Source organism: Camelus bactrianus, chromosome 6, assembly GCF_048773025.1.
Source record: "Camelus bactrianus isolate YW-2024 breed Bactrian camel chromosome 6, ASM4877302v1, whole genome shotgun sequence".
NCBI classification, from domain to species: domain Eukaryota; kingdom Metazoa; phylum Chordata; class Mammalia; order Artiodactyla; family Camelidae; genus Camelus; species Camelus bactrianus.
The window spans coordinates 24496822-24513498 of NC_133544.1; the positions used below are offsets into that span (position 1 = coordinate 24496822).

The 16677-nt window shown below is 39.2% G+C and overlaps 1 protein-coding gene across 2 annotated transcripts in view; it reads left to right on the plus strand.

Moving 5' to 3' along the window:
- NEK9 (NIMA related kinase 9) overlaps positions 1-14673 on the plus strand; it is a 34068-nt gene extending 19395 nt beyond the window's left edge. Inside the window, exons 15-23 of one of the 2 annotated variants that reach the window (XR_006727914.2) lie at positions 333-441; positions 905-1066; positions 4389-4559; positions 5324-5383; positions 7707-7912; positions 8993-9154; positions 10412-10624; positions 12143-12587; positions 13996-14673. Coding sequence is in view for 1 of the 2 variants with exons in the window: in XM_010963027.3 (XP_010961329.2) it covers positions 333-441; positions 905-1066; positions 4389-4559; positions 5324-5383; positions 7707-7912; positions 8993-9154; positions 10412-10624; positions 12143-12265 (1206 nt within the window). In the remaining variant the exon portion in view is untranslated. Of the gene's footprint in view, positions 1-332; positions 442-904; positions 1067-4388; positions 4560-5323; positions 5384-7706; positions 7913-8992; positions 9155-10411; positions 10625-12142 lie in introns of both variants that reach the window. The other variant, XM_010963027.3, reaches the window with a different exon arrangement.
- Positions 14674-16677: the final 2004 nt, after the last annotated feature.

Here is a 16677-nt window from a genome sequence, read left to right on the forward strand (position 1 = left end):
CTTGCCCTGCTTTTGTTACGTGTAACCAAGACAAATGTCGATTCTATTCTAATATAGATGCCTTCAGGAATGGAGAGTCCATGTTTTGCATACCCTAGTTTAGGAATCTAAAACTTTCGTTGTCAGAAAGCTCTGCCTCATACTAATTAAATTCTCTGATTATATATTGAGCTTATTTCTTCTTGTATTCTGTTGGAGATGAAAAGCTACCTGGCACCTTCTTAGTAATGTGATTTGTTCGAAGGCCTTTTGGTCATCATGACAACATTTTCGGCCTGTTTCTCCTCCATTTTTTACCTCATGAGTCTGCTTTGTGTTTTACCTTGTTTCAGGCGTACCATGAAGTTCCCTACACAACCTCCTTTACCTTGGCCAAACAGTTATCCTTTTACAAGATCCGTACAATTGCCCCAGGCAAGACTCACACTGCTGCCATTGATGGTGAGTTGATTTACAACTGTGTACGCAGACCTTAGTATTTCAGGCTCTTTTATTCTATCAAGTATTAGCTCTTCTTAACTATATATACATTTTCCTGATTTCCCCCCATCAAGCAGTATTGTCTGATTAACAACTTGGGCATTCAAATAAATGTTTTGTTGGTAATCATTGTAAATGCATAATCAATACATCCTTTACTGAGAATGCCACATCTATAAGTTTCCTAAGATAGATAGTAACCATTTTCCACATTTAAAATAGAATATATAATATTGAGTCACTTCCTGGATCTAACTGGTCCTTGATCTAGATACCTAGCTGCCCTAGGTCCAGGATCATGTGGATGGCTTTATATTTGTATACTCTTAACAACCAGAGGCTAGTCCATGGGACTCTGCATTGGTTGCATTTTCCCTTTATTCCATGACCCATTGGTGCCTGGTTACTTTTCCCTTTGTCTCAGAGCGAGGTCGGCTGCTGACCTTTGGCTGCAACAAGTGTGGACAGCTGGGCGTTGGGAATTATAAGAAGCGTCTAGGAATCAACCTGTTGGGGGGACCCCTAGGTGGAAAGCAAGTGATCAGAGTCTCCTGTGGTGATGAGTTTACTATTGCTGCCACAGATGGTGAGTCTACACATTGTTTCAAGCTTCCTGGATGGATGGCTGTGTTTAAATTTTGGTTGGGAAAGAGTTGGACTGGTTATTTATATAGCTGGATCATATGTTTACTTTTTTATTTGTGTTAAATTGGTGGCCAGTTTTTATGCATATGGAGCTTCATTAACTTTTCATGTGTCCAACAGAGTAATTGTAAAAAGGTCAGATTTCTAGATAATGGCAAGTTAGTATCCTAAGTCTCTACTTTTTAACTTTAACTTTTTTGATAAATGTTTTAAGAGTTATAATATATATACATATATATATATATACACATATATGTATATATATACACACACACACACACACATATATATATATATCTTGCCCAGCACCATGTTGGTTTCAATAAATGTTGACTGAATGGTTAGAAAGGAGAACAACATAATTTAACCTTGCTCCTTGGTCGGGATCAGTTACACTGCAGTACTTAGGGACTGCTAAGGCTTGAAGGGCTGTGTACCTTGTGTCTCTTAGCTTTCTGATTGACCTAATGGAATTTTCATCTCTCTTTCCTCTCAGCTATTTCTTCTCCTCGGGGCCTTCTTGCTCCTATCACTGCTTCTCATCCTTACTGCCACTTCTGCTAGCCTTCACTCCCTTTCCTCTTTCTTCTGCTTTGTTTTTTCCTTTTTTCTCTCTTCTTGCATCACCTTCTAAACTTTTTTGATTTTTGTAGCCACTTCTTTCTCATGGCTGGTGAACAAAAAAAAATCATGTTTCATCTTCTTATCTTTTCACTCATTTTGGCTTTTTTGGTTATTGCTCCTGCTCTGGGATGTCTCTATTTTCTTTTGTTCTGTGCCTATTATTTACACAGGAGAGGTCCAGGGATAGTGTCAGATAAGTGATCTGTTACCATATTTAATTAAGTGAACCAACCTTCAGAGTGGTACATTAACCTTCCCTGCTTGTCCCAAAACAAGGGGTTTTAGGGAACAGACTGGTTAGTTCAGACCAGATGAATGGAAATGTTACCTAGAAAGATAGAATCAGGATGTCACTAGGGAGTAAATATAGTACAGCAAGTTCAGTAGCACTTTCTGACAGGGCCTCAGAGAGGTAATATTTCTTCAGTAGATCTGTATACTTCTCAGATAAAACTTCAGAATGATGAGTGTAAAATTGGATTCTGTGGCTGGGCATATTACCTCTTATAAATGTTCTTCTACTCCTCTGAGCTGTACCTGATTGCATCATTCACCCAGCAGACATAAACTAAGTGCCTACTGTGCTCCAGGTCCTCTTTTAGGCTCTGAGAATATAGAGGTGCTGTATGATCCAGCAGTTCCACTCCTGGGCATATATCCAAAGAAAATGAAAACACTAATTCAAAAAGATACATCCACTCCAATGTACAGAACAGCACTATTTATAATAGCAAAGATATGGAAGCAACATAACTGTTCATAAACAGAAGGATGGATGGAGAAGATGTGGTATATAAATGGTGGAATATTACTCAGCCATAAAAAGAATGAAAATTTTGCCTTTTGTAACAACGTGGATGAACATACAGGGTATTATGTTTAGTGAAATAAGTCAGAGAAAGACAAACACTGTATGTTATCACTTATATGTGGAATATAAAAAATAAAACAAATGAATACAACAAAACAAACAGACTCAGTTATAGAGAACAAACTAGTGGTTATAGGTGGGAAGGGGTGTGGGGAAGGGTAAGATGGGGTATGAGATTAAGAGATGCAGACTGCTATATAAAATAAATAAGCACCAAGGATATATTGTACAGCACAGGGAAATATAGCCATTATTTTATAGTAACTTAAAATGGAGTATAATCTAAAAAAATATTAAATCACTATGTTGTACACTTGAAACCAATATAATATAAATTAACTATACTTTAATTTAAAAAAAAAAAAAAAGTTGAGTCTCAGAAAGCCTCTGTCCTCCAGAAACTCATGGACTAGTAAGGGAGACATACATATAAACAGATCAGTGCAGGGAGAAGGGTTCAGTGCCGTGAGAGCAGTATCCAATCCTTTTCTCTCTCCACCATCTCCCTTCACTGTCTAAGTGAGCTTGTTACCTTAAATCCCTCCTGTACACTGATAGCTTTATATTACCATACCTGACCTGCAGATTCACTTTTTCAACAGCCCCTTGACTTGGATGCCTAAAGATAAGGTCCAGTCTTTATAATCCAGTCTTCCCAGGTCAGTCCTGATTCATGCCTATTATCCTGGCTTAATCATTAGTAGCACCCCCTTTTCATTAAAATATATCATGATTTGGTTAAGAAGTAATGGGCATCTCAAACAAACTTACTATGTTCAGAATCAAACTTCTGATTTTCTGTTCAAATCTGTTCCTCCTACAGCCTTCCTGTCTCAGTAAATGGCAACTCCATCCTACACCCCCAGTCCCATCCATTAGCAAATTCTACAGATTATCTCCAGAATATATCCAGCCACTTTTTACCATCTTCACTACTACAACTGGTCTCCCTGCTTCCACCCTTGGTCCCCTGCAGTCAGTTCTCATGGTAGCCTGGGAGCTCCTTTTAAATACCTACTCTTCAGAATCTAATGCTTTCCTATCTCAATCAATAAAAACTAAAATCATTGCAGTGGCCTACATGACCCAGACTTTAGTCACCTCCTGACCTCTTCTGTGACCACTGTCCCTCCCTTACTTTGCTGCAGCTGCAGGAGACTTCTTGTTCGTGTTTGTGATACATTACCTACACTGGACCTTTGCGCTTGCTGTTCCCTCTGCCTGGAAAGCCCTTCCCCTAGATACCACTTGGTTATCTCACTTCAGTCAGGTCTCTGCTCAAGTATCAACAAGTACTTCTCTGACTACCCTGTCTAAATTAATGATACCCCATTATTCTTTATTTTCACTTTTATTTACCATTTATCTTCCTTCATAGCACTTGTCACTACCTGAAATAATTTGTTTATCAGTCTCTCCCCACTGGAGTGTCAGTTCCGTAAGGGGAATGACTTTGTTTTGTTTACTACTCTCTTTCTAGCACCTCAGTCAGTGCCTGTCATGAAGCAGATGCCCAATAAACATTTAAATGAATGACCAAAAGTGTTGAATGAGTGAATGAATAGATGGCAGTATGTAGGAGTGCTGGTCATGTTTACGTAGGTGGCGTCAGGTATTGTTTATGCTTTATATAAGGGAATAAATAGCTTTACCTTGTTTTGTACATAGTGGAAAGTCTTTCAGCTCTAGGACATAAAGATGGGGGACCCAAAAGAGTTGGGAAGCCAAGGTGCAATTAAACTATTTGCTGTTTAATTTTTTTGTCTAGATAATCACATTTTTGCCTGGGGCAATGGTGGTAATGGTCGCCTGGCAATGACCCCTACAGAGAGACCTCATGGCTCTGATATCTGCACTTCATGGCCTCGGCCCATCTTTGGATCTCTGCATCATGTCCCAGACCTATCTTGCCGTGGCTGGCATACCATTCTCATTGTTGGTAAGGGTTTCATATGTGTGGGTTGGGATGGCTTTGACAGAGAATAGAACCACACCTAAGTTACTGATGGTCACATTCTTGCATCCCAAAGAAGCTACTTCTATAAGTCTTATAGTGGTCATTGATACCATATGTAGTGGCAGAAACAGAATATTGGCATTTCTTGAGTTCTGTCATTTGCCACCTCATGATAACTTCAGGCTCTGCACCCTTGCCAGAGAATTTGTTACTTCTAGTTGCTCCCTAGTTTATCTGTATTCATGCTTTTGTGAGAAACATTCAGTACACCTTTAAAAGAAAAACTAAAACTAAATCGTAACTTCTTTCTGCATAAATATTCCTTTGTTATGAAGTAAATTATAAAGGCCTGTGTGAAGGTTTACAAGTTCATTGTTTTAGGTCAGTGGTTCACAACCTTGGCTGCGCATTAGAATCCCTTGAGGAGTTTTTAGAAATCCCATTGTCCTGACCAATTAAATCAGAACCTCTAGGGTGGGACCTAGGCATTGTTAGTTTCTAAAGCTTCCCAGATGATTCCAAAGAATAGTTAAAGTGGAGAATTGCTACTTTACATTGTGAATATAGTTAGAGTAGCTAGTGGCACTTGGCTTGTAATATTTATATCTAAAACAGTATTTAATTATATCTGGTGTGAGGGATAATAGCAATTATCTCCTAGATTAACTCCCTATCCTAGTCTTCTCACTTTTTCTGCCTCTAACTATACACAGTGCTTACCTAAATACTGAAATATTTTTCCTCAGAGAAAGTATTGAATTCTAAGACCATCCGTTCCAATAGCAGTGGCTTATCCATTGGAACTGGTAAGTAGCAGTGTCTCAAGTACCAGTGGTTTTCTGAGATGTGAGTCTTAGAGTTGAATTCTGTGCAGTCTCCCAAAAAAGGAAATAGGAAGTATCTCTGGGAAATGAGGAATACCATGCTCAAGAGGGAGGATCATATTTTGGTAGATTTCATAATAACTTATGACTTTTACATTGTGGTTAGAGGGAGAGTACATCTTTGCCACCATGCACATGGAAGTAATAAAGTGACTTGCTCAGCATTGCAATGTGATGACTTACGTACTGTTCCTTTTCTTGCTGTGCTAGGGGCTATGGGTTCTGTCTGCCCTCTACTTCCATAGTATTCCCAGTCTATAGAGATAGTCCTTCAAAACAGGCCCTCAGAATTAAAAGTTGGCTAAACTTTCAATATGGTTAGGAAAATCAGCCAAAGCTCTCTGATACTTTTCCTTTGGCTGCTTTCTTCATGGTTCTCTCTGATTTGGGACCATGCCAGGAAATTGAATCTGTGTTCCTTTCGGTTTTCCATTGGCTAGAGTACCTGTAGTCTTTGATGTTTCAGAACTGGATTCTGGTATTTTGTGGAGTCAAAACAGATGAAGACCCAGAATGAAAGTAAATTAATCCTCCAAAAAGACAGTTGAAAATCTGATTTAGATTTGTTGAACTCTAGTTTATATACACACACACATCACACATTTTATTAGTTTCTTTTAGTAATCCATTGCTCAGGATCTATTTGTGCATATTAATATCTGTCACAAATGTAAAATGCTTTTTGCTAAGCACAGCTGTTCTATTACAGCTTTGTTTTGCTGGAACAGTATTTAAACGAAAAACGTAAGATTAAAAGCACATGTCCATTGGCTCAAAAATGTAACTCTGTAAGGGCAGGGATTTTTGTCTTTTTTATTCATTAATTTTATCCACATTGCCTAGAAGGGTGCCTGGCAAGTGGTAAATTCCCAATACATATTTGTTGGTTGGATGTTGTATAACCATCCAGTGGAATATTGTATAAGTTAAAATGAGTAACATCTACAAATGTTTCCATAATGTGAAATGTAAAAAGCAAGTTACAGCAGCCTACATGCCTTTTTGTAAAGTTCAAAAACAAGCAAAATAAATAATATATTGCTTAAAGATACATAAATATGTGGTTAAGTTTTCTTTTTATGAAGAAATGAAAAATACAAAATTAATCAGAAGTAGTAAAATCTGAGTAGGAGGCCAGAGAAGAAAGGAATTCACAAGGCAGGTAAAGCAATCTAGGTTATGTCCTAGTTCAGCACCGTCCCGTAGATCTTTCTGCAGCAGTGGAAGTGTTCTGTCTCTGTGCTGTCCAGATGTAGCTGTGGAGTACTTGAAAAGTGGGTCCTGTGACTGAAGAACTGAATTTTTAATTTTACTTAGTAGCTACCATATTGGAAAGTAATTGTACTTTCACGTAATAGATTTCATCTGTGTTTATTTTGCTAGGCATCAAAGCTTACATATGTGTTAAAAATAGTCTTAATGTATATATCAAATGTAACATAATTTTTATAATCCATTCAAAACAAAAAAGCAAGGTTCAAACCTTATTTTGGCATCTACAGTTCTGCTGTTTTGGTAGGATCCCAGTGTGGCATAGTCAGTTCTCAAGCCAGGTTAGCTGGTGGCCATAAACAAACTTACATTTAACTTTAGAATATACCTTGCTTTTTTTTTTTTTTCAAGCTTTGGTAAATTACTTTCTTAGTTATATTTTCTTTGGCCCATATTAAAATTGTTTCATTTTCTCCTGACTACACTTATCTTAATTAAAGGTAACTTGGAATATGCTGCATGATATTAAAAGAACCAGCCATCATATTTTTAAAATTCTTACAAATAGTCATTAAAGAATTTAATGAATTGAGTGGTTGAGGATTTCTCTATTTGGGTGTTTCCCCAGAAAAGGAATTAATAGTAAGCTTATATGGTAGCTTTAAGAGGTGTTTGGCTCAAATGTGAAAAAGCTTTGTATATAAGATGAACCTTTATGCTGGAGTCTGGATATATCTGTTAAGGTGTGGGTGATATGGTTGGGGTGAGTAGTCAGTAATGCTGTAGACACTGATAATCTGCTGAGAACATAGGGATAAGCACATTTGGAAAGTAGAAGTAAATTATCATGAAGATACTGATATACAAGACCCTTGTGTAAAAACTGAAAATTTAGTCCTAAATATCTGACTTACTGTTGCTAATCCACTTCATGCAACTGTAGGGACCTCTCCAGGGGTCAGTGGGGCTATCAGATGGTAAATCTTTCTTGCTGCAGAGCAAAGCTCTCTATTTCTTTCTGTGTATCTGTCAGTGGTTCAGAATTCTAGCCCAGGAGGTGGCGGCGGTGGTGGGGGAGAAGAGGAGGACAGTCCACAGGAATCTGAAACTCCTGATCCAAGTGGAGGCTTCCGAGGAACAATGGAAGCAGACCGAGGAATGGAAGGTTTAGTGAGCCCCACAGAGGCCATGAGGATCAGCAGTGGCGCCAGCAGCTCTTGTCCTGGCTGGCTTCGAAAGGTAATTCCTTTGGTAGAGATACCTCTGTGGGGACTAGAAAGGATCTCACTGTTTCCTATGTCCTATTCAAGTGCTTTGCAGCAGTCATCTAGGTTTCTACTGTCTACTTGAACCAAAACCACCAAATCTCTAATTCTTTTTCTTCCTGACAAGAAAAGATATAAGATGTTCTCATGTCTTTATTACTTACATGAATGGAAATTAATGCAAACTTCTTTGAAGGCAGTTTTTGCAGTACATGTGTGCAAAGATTAAGCTTATAGATTTGGTACTGTGGTTCATAGAAGTAGAATATTGGGGCAGTTGGATTGCCTTACAGTAGAGAAATGCTTTATGAGTGCAGACAGTAAAAATGTTGGAGTTTATTTATTTGTATGGCAAGTTGGTTATAACATATGACTATGAAGAAAGGATGGGATATCTGAGCAGTATGACCCATTCTTTTAGAAAATATGTAATGTCTAGAAGAATGTCCAATATGAAAGCTACATACTGATCATTTTAACAGTGGTTATCTATGAGTGATGGGATTACTGGTGATTTTTGTCATCTCCCTTTGCCCATCTATATTTTCTCATTTTCTACAGTCAACATTTATAGTTTGAATTTTTTTTTAATTTTTACACCACCACCCGCCCCCCCGCAAAAAAAAAACAAAACATAGATTTAAAGCTCCCTCTATAATAAGATTAAGCTTGATAGCTGCTCAGGAGTATGAGTGGAGGAAGCAGCACACTGTTCTGTCTAAAGCTTCAGCCTGGCAGTTGGCCTCACTGCCATCACCTTAGAGCTTCCCAACTTACTGAGTAGCCTGTGTAGACTAAGTGTATGTTGGGGAAACATGCCAGATACTCCAGACTGTTCTTGAATTTGAGTTTGATTTCGCTTCACTATTGCTCCTTGAGGGAGGGATGACAGGATGTTGACAGGTAGGCTGAGCTATGTTGTAACCACAGCTGGCTTGCCCCACTAGAGGGTGCTGATGTCTCGATAGAATGAAAGAAAGAGAGAGCAAAGGGAATTTGGGTGAAAGAAAATGGCTCAAACAGAACTGATGAGATTCTTTCTCTTAATACACAGGAGCTGGAAAATGCAGAATTCATCCCTATGCCTGATAGCCCATCTCCCCTAAGTGCAGCCTTTTCACAATCTGAGAAAGATACTCTGCCCTATGAAGAGCTGCAAGGACTCAAAGTGGCCTCTGAAGCTCCTCTGGAACACAAGCCCCCAACAGGAGCCTGGGTAACAGCTTTTGCCTTTAAATCACAACTAGGTAAACAGTGGCTGTGAACCCTGCCTGGTTCTCTTGGCTTCACTGTCTCCTTCTCCAGCTTCATTGGTTTCCCAGCTGCCCTACATCACTCATACTGTCTGTTTAGTAATGTTTAAAGCTTCTACCCAAGGCTAAACTGATGGGAAAGTATCTACCCATTCACATTTTTGACAGGCACACACCTTTCTACACCAGAGGATTGTCTTTCTTTTCTCTCTGCCTCAGAAGTACCAAAATTGAAATTCCAAAATTCAAATCCAGTTTTTCATGACACTGCTAGGGTAGGTTGGAGGTACTAAATATAAGTAAGAAATAATACTTGTAGTCTAGTAAGGAAGCAACACGTGTATACCTAACCTTGGTAGAAATGAAATTGTGGTAAATATCTCAATAAAACTGTAAATTAGATGACATCAAACTTTATCTAAAGGGCTACATAGTAATTATTTTAGGCTTTGCAGACCATACAGTCTCTTGCAACCACTCAACACTGACATTGTAGCACAAAAGCAGCCATAGATAATACATAATGAATGGGCATGTTTATGTTCCAATAAAACTTTATGTACGAAAACAGGCAGTAGGCCGGATTTGGCCCATAGGCTATCATTTGTTGACCCTTGCTATAAACAAAGTACAGTGGAAGAATGGAGAAAAATCCAAGCTAGGATAATTAAAAAGCTTTCCAGAAGAAGAAATAAAACCTTTCAAACTTCAAGGTAAACATTTTAAATCCTCTGTCAAGTAACCTTCTGAATTGTTTTGGTGATCTTGTTTACTCAGCACTTCTCAAATCTGTTCTAAAGTGTGATCCGCTGTTTTTCATGAATATTCACCCTTTGCATCACAGTGTCCTCACAATGATCAGAAAGACTTGTTCCCAACCAAATTGTGCTTTCCCTCACTTCAGCATTTTAAATGGGAAGTCATCAATGCACTGTAAAAATTTTCACGAAGTCCTCCAAAATAGATGATTGATTATTCTTTTAATTTAGCATAACAGGGACTGAGGCATTGAGAGTTCTCTGACTCTCTTATGTTAGAGCTGGGTTCTGTTGTAATCCCAGCAATTTTCTGTTTCTCTTGCATTTACTTCACGTGTATATGTGTTTTATCTTGTTACTTTAAAAGTAAAATCTGATAGCACTTAGAGGACATTTGGATTGGGGAGCTAGCTGTAGCATCTGGGCAGAATCTCCTTTGACCTCTCTCTCCTCTCTTTTTAGCCACCTCGGCTGAATCCTGCAGGAACATGTGCTGGAAAGGGAACACCCTTGACTCCTCCTTCCTGTGCATGCAGCACTCTGCAGGTAGAGGTTGAGAGATTACAGGGTCTGGTGTTGGAGTGTCTGGCTGAACAACAGAAGCTACAGCAAGAAAACCTCCAGATTTTTACCCAACTGCAGAAGCTGAACAAGAAGTTAGAAGGAGGGCAGCAGGTGAGAGCATTAAAAGAATTAATTCGATTTCTGATTCTGTTTTGAAGAATCACAGAAGCAAAACACCAAAGACTAAAAAAATAGACTTATTCCTTTGCAAGTACTTAACCTTTTGATGATGTAACTTTTGTAATGAATCCTGGAAGCCTTGGCCTTGTTCACACCCCTGGATTGAATAATTTTCATCACCTAACTTCCATTGTTTTTTTTGTTACCTTTGTTTTTTCTTTTACTTATTATGAAAAACTTTAAACATTACAGTTAAGCGAACACCCATACATCCACCATCTCAGTTCAACACTTGTTAACATGTGCTGTATGTGTTTCAAATGTGTATGTGTGTCTGTGTGTGTGTGTTTAAAATATGTGTAGGTATGTATCTCTGTGTATTTAAAATATGGGTGTATGTATATTTTTTTTTCTTTTTCTTTTTTTTGCTAAATCATTTTCAAGTAAATTATGAAAGTCATGACATAGCCCCCCTAAATACTTTGTTACATATATCCCAAAATAAAGAGATTCATTCTCCTGGATAACCACAATACTGTTATCACACAGTATTAAAAATAACAGTAATATCCTCAATTATCATCTAGTACTTAGTTGAACTCAAATTTCCCTAGTTTTCCAATAAAAATGTCCTTATAACTGTTTTTATCAAGACCAAAATCCAGTCAAGAACCCTGTTACATTATGTTTCTTGTTTCTTTTAATATAGAAAATTCCCTCTACCACCACCCCTTGCCTTTTTTTTTTTTTTTAATTTTCATGGCATTGGTTTATTGAAGAAATGGAGTCAGTTGCTTTCACAGAATGTCCCACATTCTGGATTTGTCTTAATTTCTTGAGATGTTGCTTAATTTGTTCTTACGTCACCCTGTCATTTCTGAAAACTGAAAGTTAGACTTAAGGCTTGATTAGATTCAAGTTAAACATTTTTGGTAAAAATACTTCACAGGTGATGCTGCTTGCATTGTTTTTAAAGAGCCATAGTATCACTGTATATAGAGTGAACTAGGATTGGGGAAATACCGTTTAACCCTTGGCTTTGCCATTTACCAGCTTTATGTGTTTGGACAAATTACTTGGTTTCTGTGAGCCCTGGTTCTCACCTAAAAGAATAAAGTAGTATCACCCACCTGGTGTGATTGTTTTAAGGATTAAATGAAATAATGTCTATGAAATTACTTTGGAAAGCATTTTACATACTTGAGGGAAGCAAGGGTGATTGGCAGAGGTAGCAGGCAGGAGGACTGTTTCACTAGGACTGTTTGAGTTTTAAAACTAAGAGTTCTGCATCCTAGAAAATCCTGTAGTCCTGGATAAACCAGGATAGTTGATTACCTACTTGCAGCAAATGTAAAGGTGTAGACTTTATCTAAGGTCCTATATTATTAAGGTAGGTAGTATTATGAGCTTCTCACAAAACTGTTGGCTACACATCCTTAGATATTGGCATTAAACTGCTGTAACTAGGTGGCGGTGTTGTTAATGTGGAACTGTGTTTTATCTGGACAGGTGGGGATGCATTCCAAAGGAACTCAGACAGCAAAGGAAGAGATGGAAATGGATCCAAAGCCTGACTTAGATTCAGATTCCTGGTGCCTCCTGGGAACAGACTCCTGTCGACCCAGCCTCTAGTCTCCTAAGCCTTAACAGCCTCCAGGAAACTGGGATCCAAAGACCTTCACAGCACACTTACTGAATGCAGAGAGCGCTTTCCTGGCTTCATTCACTTGCAGACAAGGAGCGCAAGGCAGAGGCTCTGAAGCACTTTCCATGTACACTTGGAGAGTAGCATTGCCTATTAGATAGGATCTAGGAGTGGTTTTGTGTTGGAAAATGGAAGGGCCCCGTGGCCCTGGCTTTGTCCTCAGTGACTGCCATAGCAACAGCAGCTCTGTACCTCATCTGGTGATCCCACCTTTGAAGAGGAGACACAATGCTCACCTTAATTTTGCTGGTAGCAGCTTATATCCCATTTGTCATTTTCACCATGAATTGGAAGCTGCCTTAGGAATTCAACACCAGGCATTGCACCTCTGGGTGGAGGAGGTTAAAGTGTAAAGCTGGAGTGGGCTGGAACCAGTGTGGCCCATCCAGGGTCATCTGGAGAGTGGTAAAGTGTTCTAAGCCCTCTCAGGAGCCGGAGTCCAGGAAAATATGTCTGGTGGAGTCAATCTGGGGCTTGTTTTCAGAAAGTTCAATTACTTTGTGCAGCTAAATGCTTTAGGAGGAGAAGTAGATTAGATTGCTTTTCCTCTGAGGGTTGATTGAAATTTCTTCAGTGAGGAGTAGAGAAAGAAGGGCAGGTCCTTCCTCATCACACAGCAGGAGTTTCAGGCTGGTGCAGTGTGAGATTTCCTAGGTTTGGAAGATACCTCTAAGAGATGAGGCATCTTGCAGAGAATTAAGTCAGTAGGAACAGACAAGAGAAAACCATGAGGGGAGGTCCTCCTTTATATGCCTCTACTTGGTATCTTCAAGAGAGCCTAGAGTGACTGAGTCTTCTGCCCAAGAAGGCTTCTTGTGCCTCTGCCTTCGTGGCTCTTAGGGTTCTAATCTTGACAGCAGCCCCAACCACTCCCTTTCTGTATGTCTAGTCAGTATTTTTCCCCTTTTGGTATTTTATGAAGCCATATCAGTGAATATGCATCATCTTTCCTACTTGAGTGGCCCAAAGCCAGCACCAAAACCTGGTAGTCCCTGAAGCCTAATAGTACAAGAGGAACCTGCCAAGTGAGAGGAATTTGGCTGAGAGCTCCCTTCTGATCCATGTGTCTTCATGTCCTTGTAGAGAGGAGCAAGCTAAGCTTTCCTGAAGAGAGAAAGTATCCTAGAAACATTTGATGGTTCTACTTAAGGATGTGAGCTATGTGTTTCCACCTCTAACCTTTGGAATGTTCCTTTAGTATCTTGGGTCACAGGAACTGCCTTAATGAGTGTCACATCCTACCTCCCTAGAAACAGCTAGATTAATTTTTGTTTTATTTTCTGGAACCAAAAAATGAATGTTTGATATCTGTTTAATGTTTTGGGAGGACCTGTGCAATGGAAATTTTTGCTATTTCCCTAAAACTGATGGTGTAAAGGCTGCTGCTCTGGGAAAACCCCACAGCTGGGGATGGGCAACTCTATTCAATGGGATCTTCTTTGGTTTGATATTCCCATTGTTTTCTCAATTCTGGGAAGCCTAGTACAATGGTACTAATGTAATCACCGAAGCCTTTTCTTAAAATAAGGGAAGGGGCCAACCCTGGATTAAAGTTACAAGTTCTGGGGACTTGGGGGTTTGCTACAAACCCTAACAATGGGTTTTGGTTCATCATGTAAATGCAACTTTGATTTTTTTTTTTTTTTTTTTTTTTAAGGACTGACTGGCCTTTCACGTTCCTGTATCCCTCATGCTCACCATCTCAGCAGGCCTGAGAGGCAGGGTCAGTTTGGTTGTTAATCATGAGTATTGCCTCTGCCGTGGAACTGAGGAACATGGGCACGTTGCTGAGACTGTGGGATGAAAGTGAGCATTGAAGAGAGGGTGAGAGCCCTGCTCTGGCTCCAGAGGGGGAATCACTCTCTAGCAGTGGAACGCTGGGGTCATTTTCTCTAGCATGTTCCCTTGAGAAGTTTACGTTTGCTGTTAATCTGGCTGAGAATCTAAGTTCTGTGCCTTAGAGACAATTTGCACTTTCCCAAATTGTGCCTGGGACAGCCATATGATTTTACCCACCAAAAAGCTATGCAAATAGAAACCAGTTCAAAGGTGGCAGCCACACATCAGATAAAAAGTGGAAGGTGAAGCATCAGAAATGCCTTTGAATGGTTTTCTCTAGCTCATTCTCTTAAATTGTGTCCTATTTTTCTTTTTTATGTAGTGCTAGGTGTTTTAAGTTTTCCAGTAGTATTGCTTTTGAGTTATAGTATAACCTGAGTTACTCCTCTGCTCTGACATTGTTGCTGAAGAATTAGCTTATTGTTAGCCAGATGTTGAAAGGTTGAGGGTGGAGTGGTTTGGCATTTCTGTTTTAAATAAACATTTAAACTCTCAATCAGTGCTATGCCTCAGTAAGCCTGCGCATGGACCTTTGTCACTGGGGAAAAAAAAACCCAGACTCTAGGCCTTCACGAATCTTTGATTCAGTGAGTCTTTATATAAATAAATTGATGGTCTTATAGCAGAAACAATGCAAGGGACATTTGCACAAAAATAATCTTTGCTTCTTCCCAGTTTTTTTTTCTTGCTAACAATCATTTCTGCTACTACAACTTTTTTCCCATAAAAACTTTGAAAATGCTTAAGATGCAGAGGGAGGAAAAAAAATGAGTCATTAAAAGAGGAAGGGACACATCTTGTACTTACCTCCTTAGTCATAGTCAGCTTTTTCAGATGATGATGCCAGTTTGTGTTTGTAAAACTGTTTTCCCTCAAAGAGATTGAACTGCATTTGGTCTCCCTGGCATAGCACAGCCAAGTTATGACTTCTCTTGGCTGAACATTTCACTAAAATTTAAAGCAAGAACAGCCTTAAACTCACATTTCATTTGGTTTTGCCATATATTTGGAAACATTTATAATAGAACAACTCTGAAGCAAGGATGTACTGTAAATAAATTCTTTCAGATAGCATCCCTGGCCCTCCAAAGAAGTATTATTCATGATAGTGTCAGGGCAGAGCAGGCTGTAGTTAGGACTACAAAACATGTTCCTTCCTGCCACAAAGCCAAAAATCATTTCTTGCTTCAGTGATTAACTGTGGAAATAAACATGCTGATCACTAAACCTCACAGAATAATGAACATTAGGGAGAAAAACACTATATCACATCTCTGCTACCTCCTTTGTAGCTGTGAAAAGTGCAAAAATTAATGACTTAAAGCAAATGTTGGCCAAAGATGCTGTGCTGCATTCAGTATACTGCTGTTAATACTGTCTCAGCGCATCCGCGTACTTTTCAGCGAAGTGAGTTTCACCATGAGATTTTTCCCATTGCTTAACCTTTTGAACTTTAAAATTTATAGCCTTTACTTGCACTGAAGATTCTTGGATAAAGCAGTATAACACATGGACATTAACAAGCAGCATTTTTTACCCTCTGTCATCCTCTGCTATCCAGGAAGAGACTTAAGATAGAAAAAGGGTTCTTACTTCTTCCCAAAGAGCCAGTCAAGCTAAATTTGAAGGCCAATAAATATTCGTGATATAATGAAGCCCTAAACATGTTGATATCGAAGGGAACATTATGACATTGACTGTTTCTCTAGCAATATAAGAATAACACTTTCTGTGTCTATAGAAGGTATTCCCCTCCCCCACACACATTTATTCTCCCTGCAGGCCCCTGGTCTGTGACCTTTATAACCTCCTCTAGGGGTTACAAACCAGGCAGACAAGGCAAATAAGGGAAGCAGGCCAAGCAGGGCTGTGGTGATCTGAGTGCCTCACTCCATCTGGAAGGAGAAACTGATTCTGAACCCCACTCAGTTGGTGCTATGCAGGATAGCTGGCCCAGGGTTTCCAGAATTTCCAGTTTTTCAAGACAAGCTCCATATCCCATATTTTTAATATTGGATTATATTTTTAATGCTATGCCAGTCAAATAAAACATATCTGTGGGGCAAAGCAGTCCACAGGCTACCACTTTGTGACCTTGGCCACTGCTCATTCTTGTCCTCTATTGCGTTTACCATCAAATGTGAAACTTAAAGTGGGTACTTCATTAAACTTGCCTGGGGATGTATATATTGGGTTAAATATCCAGTGTCTCTTTGTGAGGTTTCTTTAAATGGCCAACCAAAGGCCCCATTATATGATACTTCCTTTTCTTTGTAACAATTAAGAAGAGCATAAAGCAATATGTGCTATTTTTTTAATATGTAACTTGTTTCAGCCTAGTGTCCTGCAGCTTCACAGCTAAAGCCTTAAACTCGTATCAAATTGGTCTGATCTGTTAGCCCAGCCACTCAGCAGAAGGTGCAGAGGAAATGGAACAAGAGTGAGTGCCAGCTGTTGTTCAGCAAATACAGTTTTGTTGTCTGCCTTTGCCTAGGTCAGG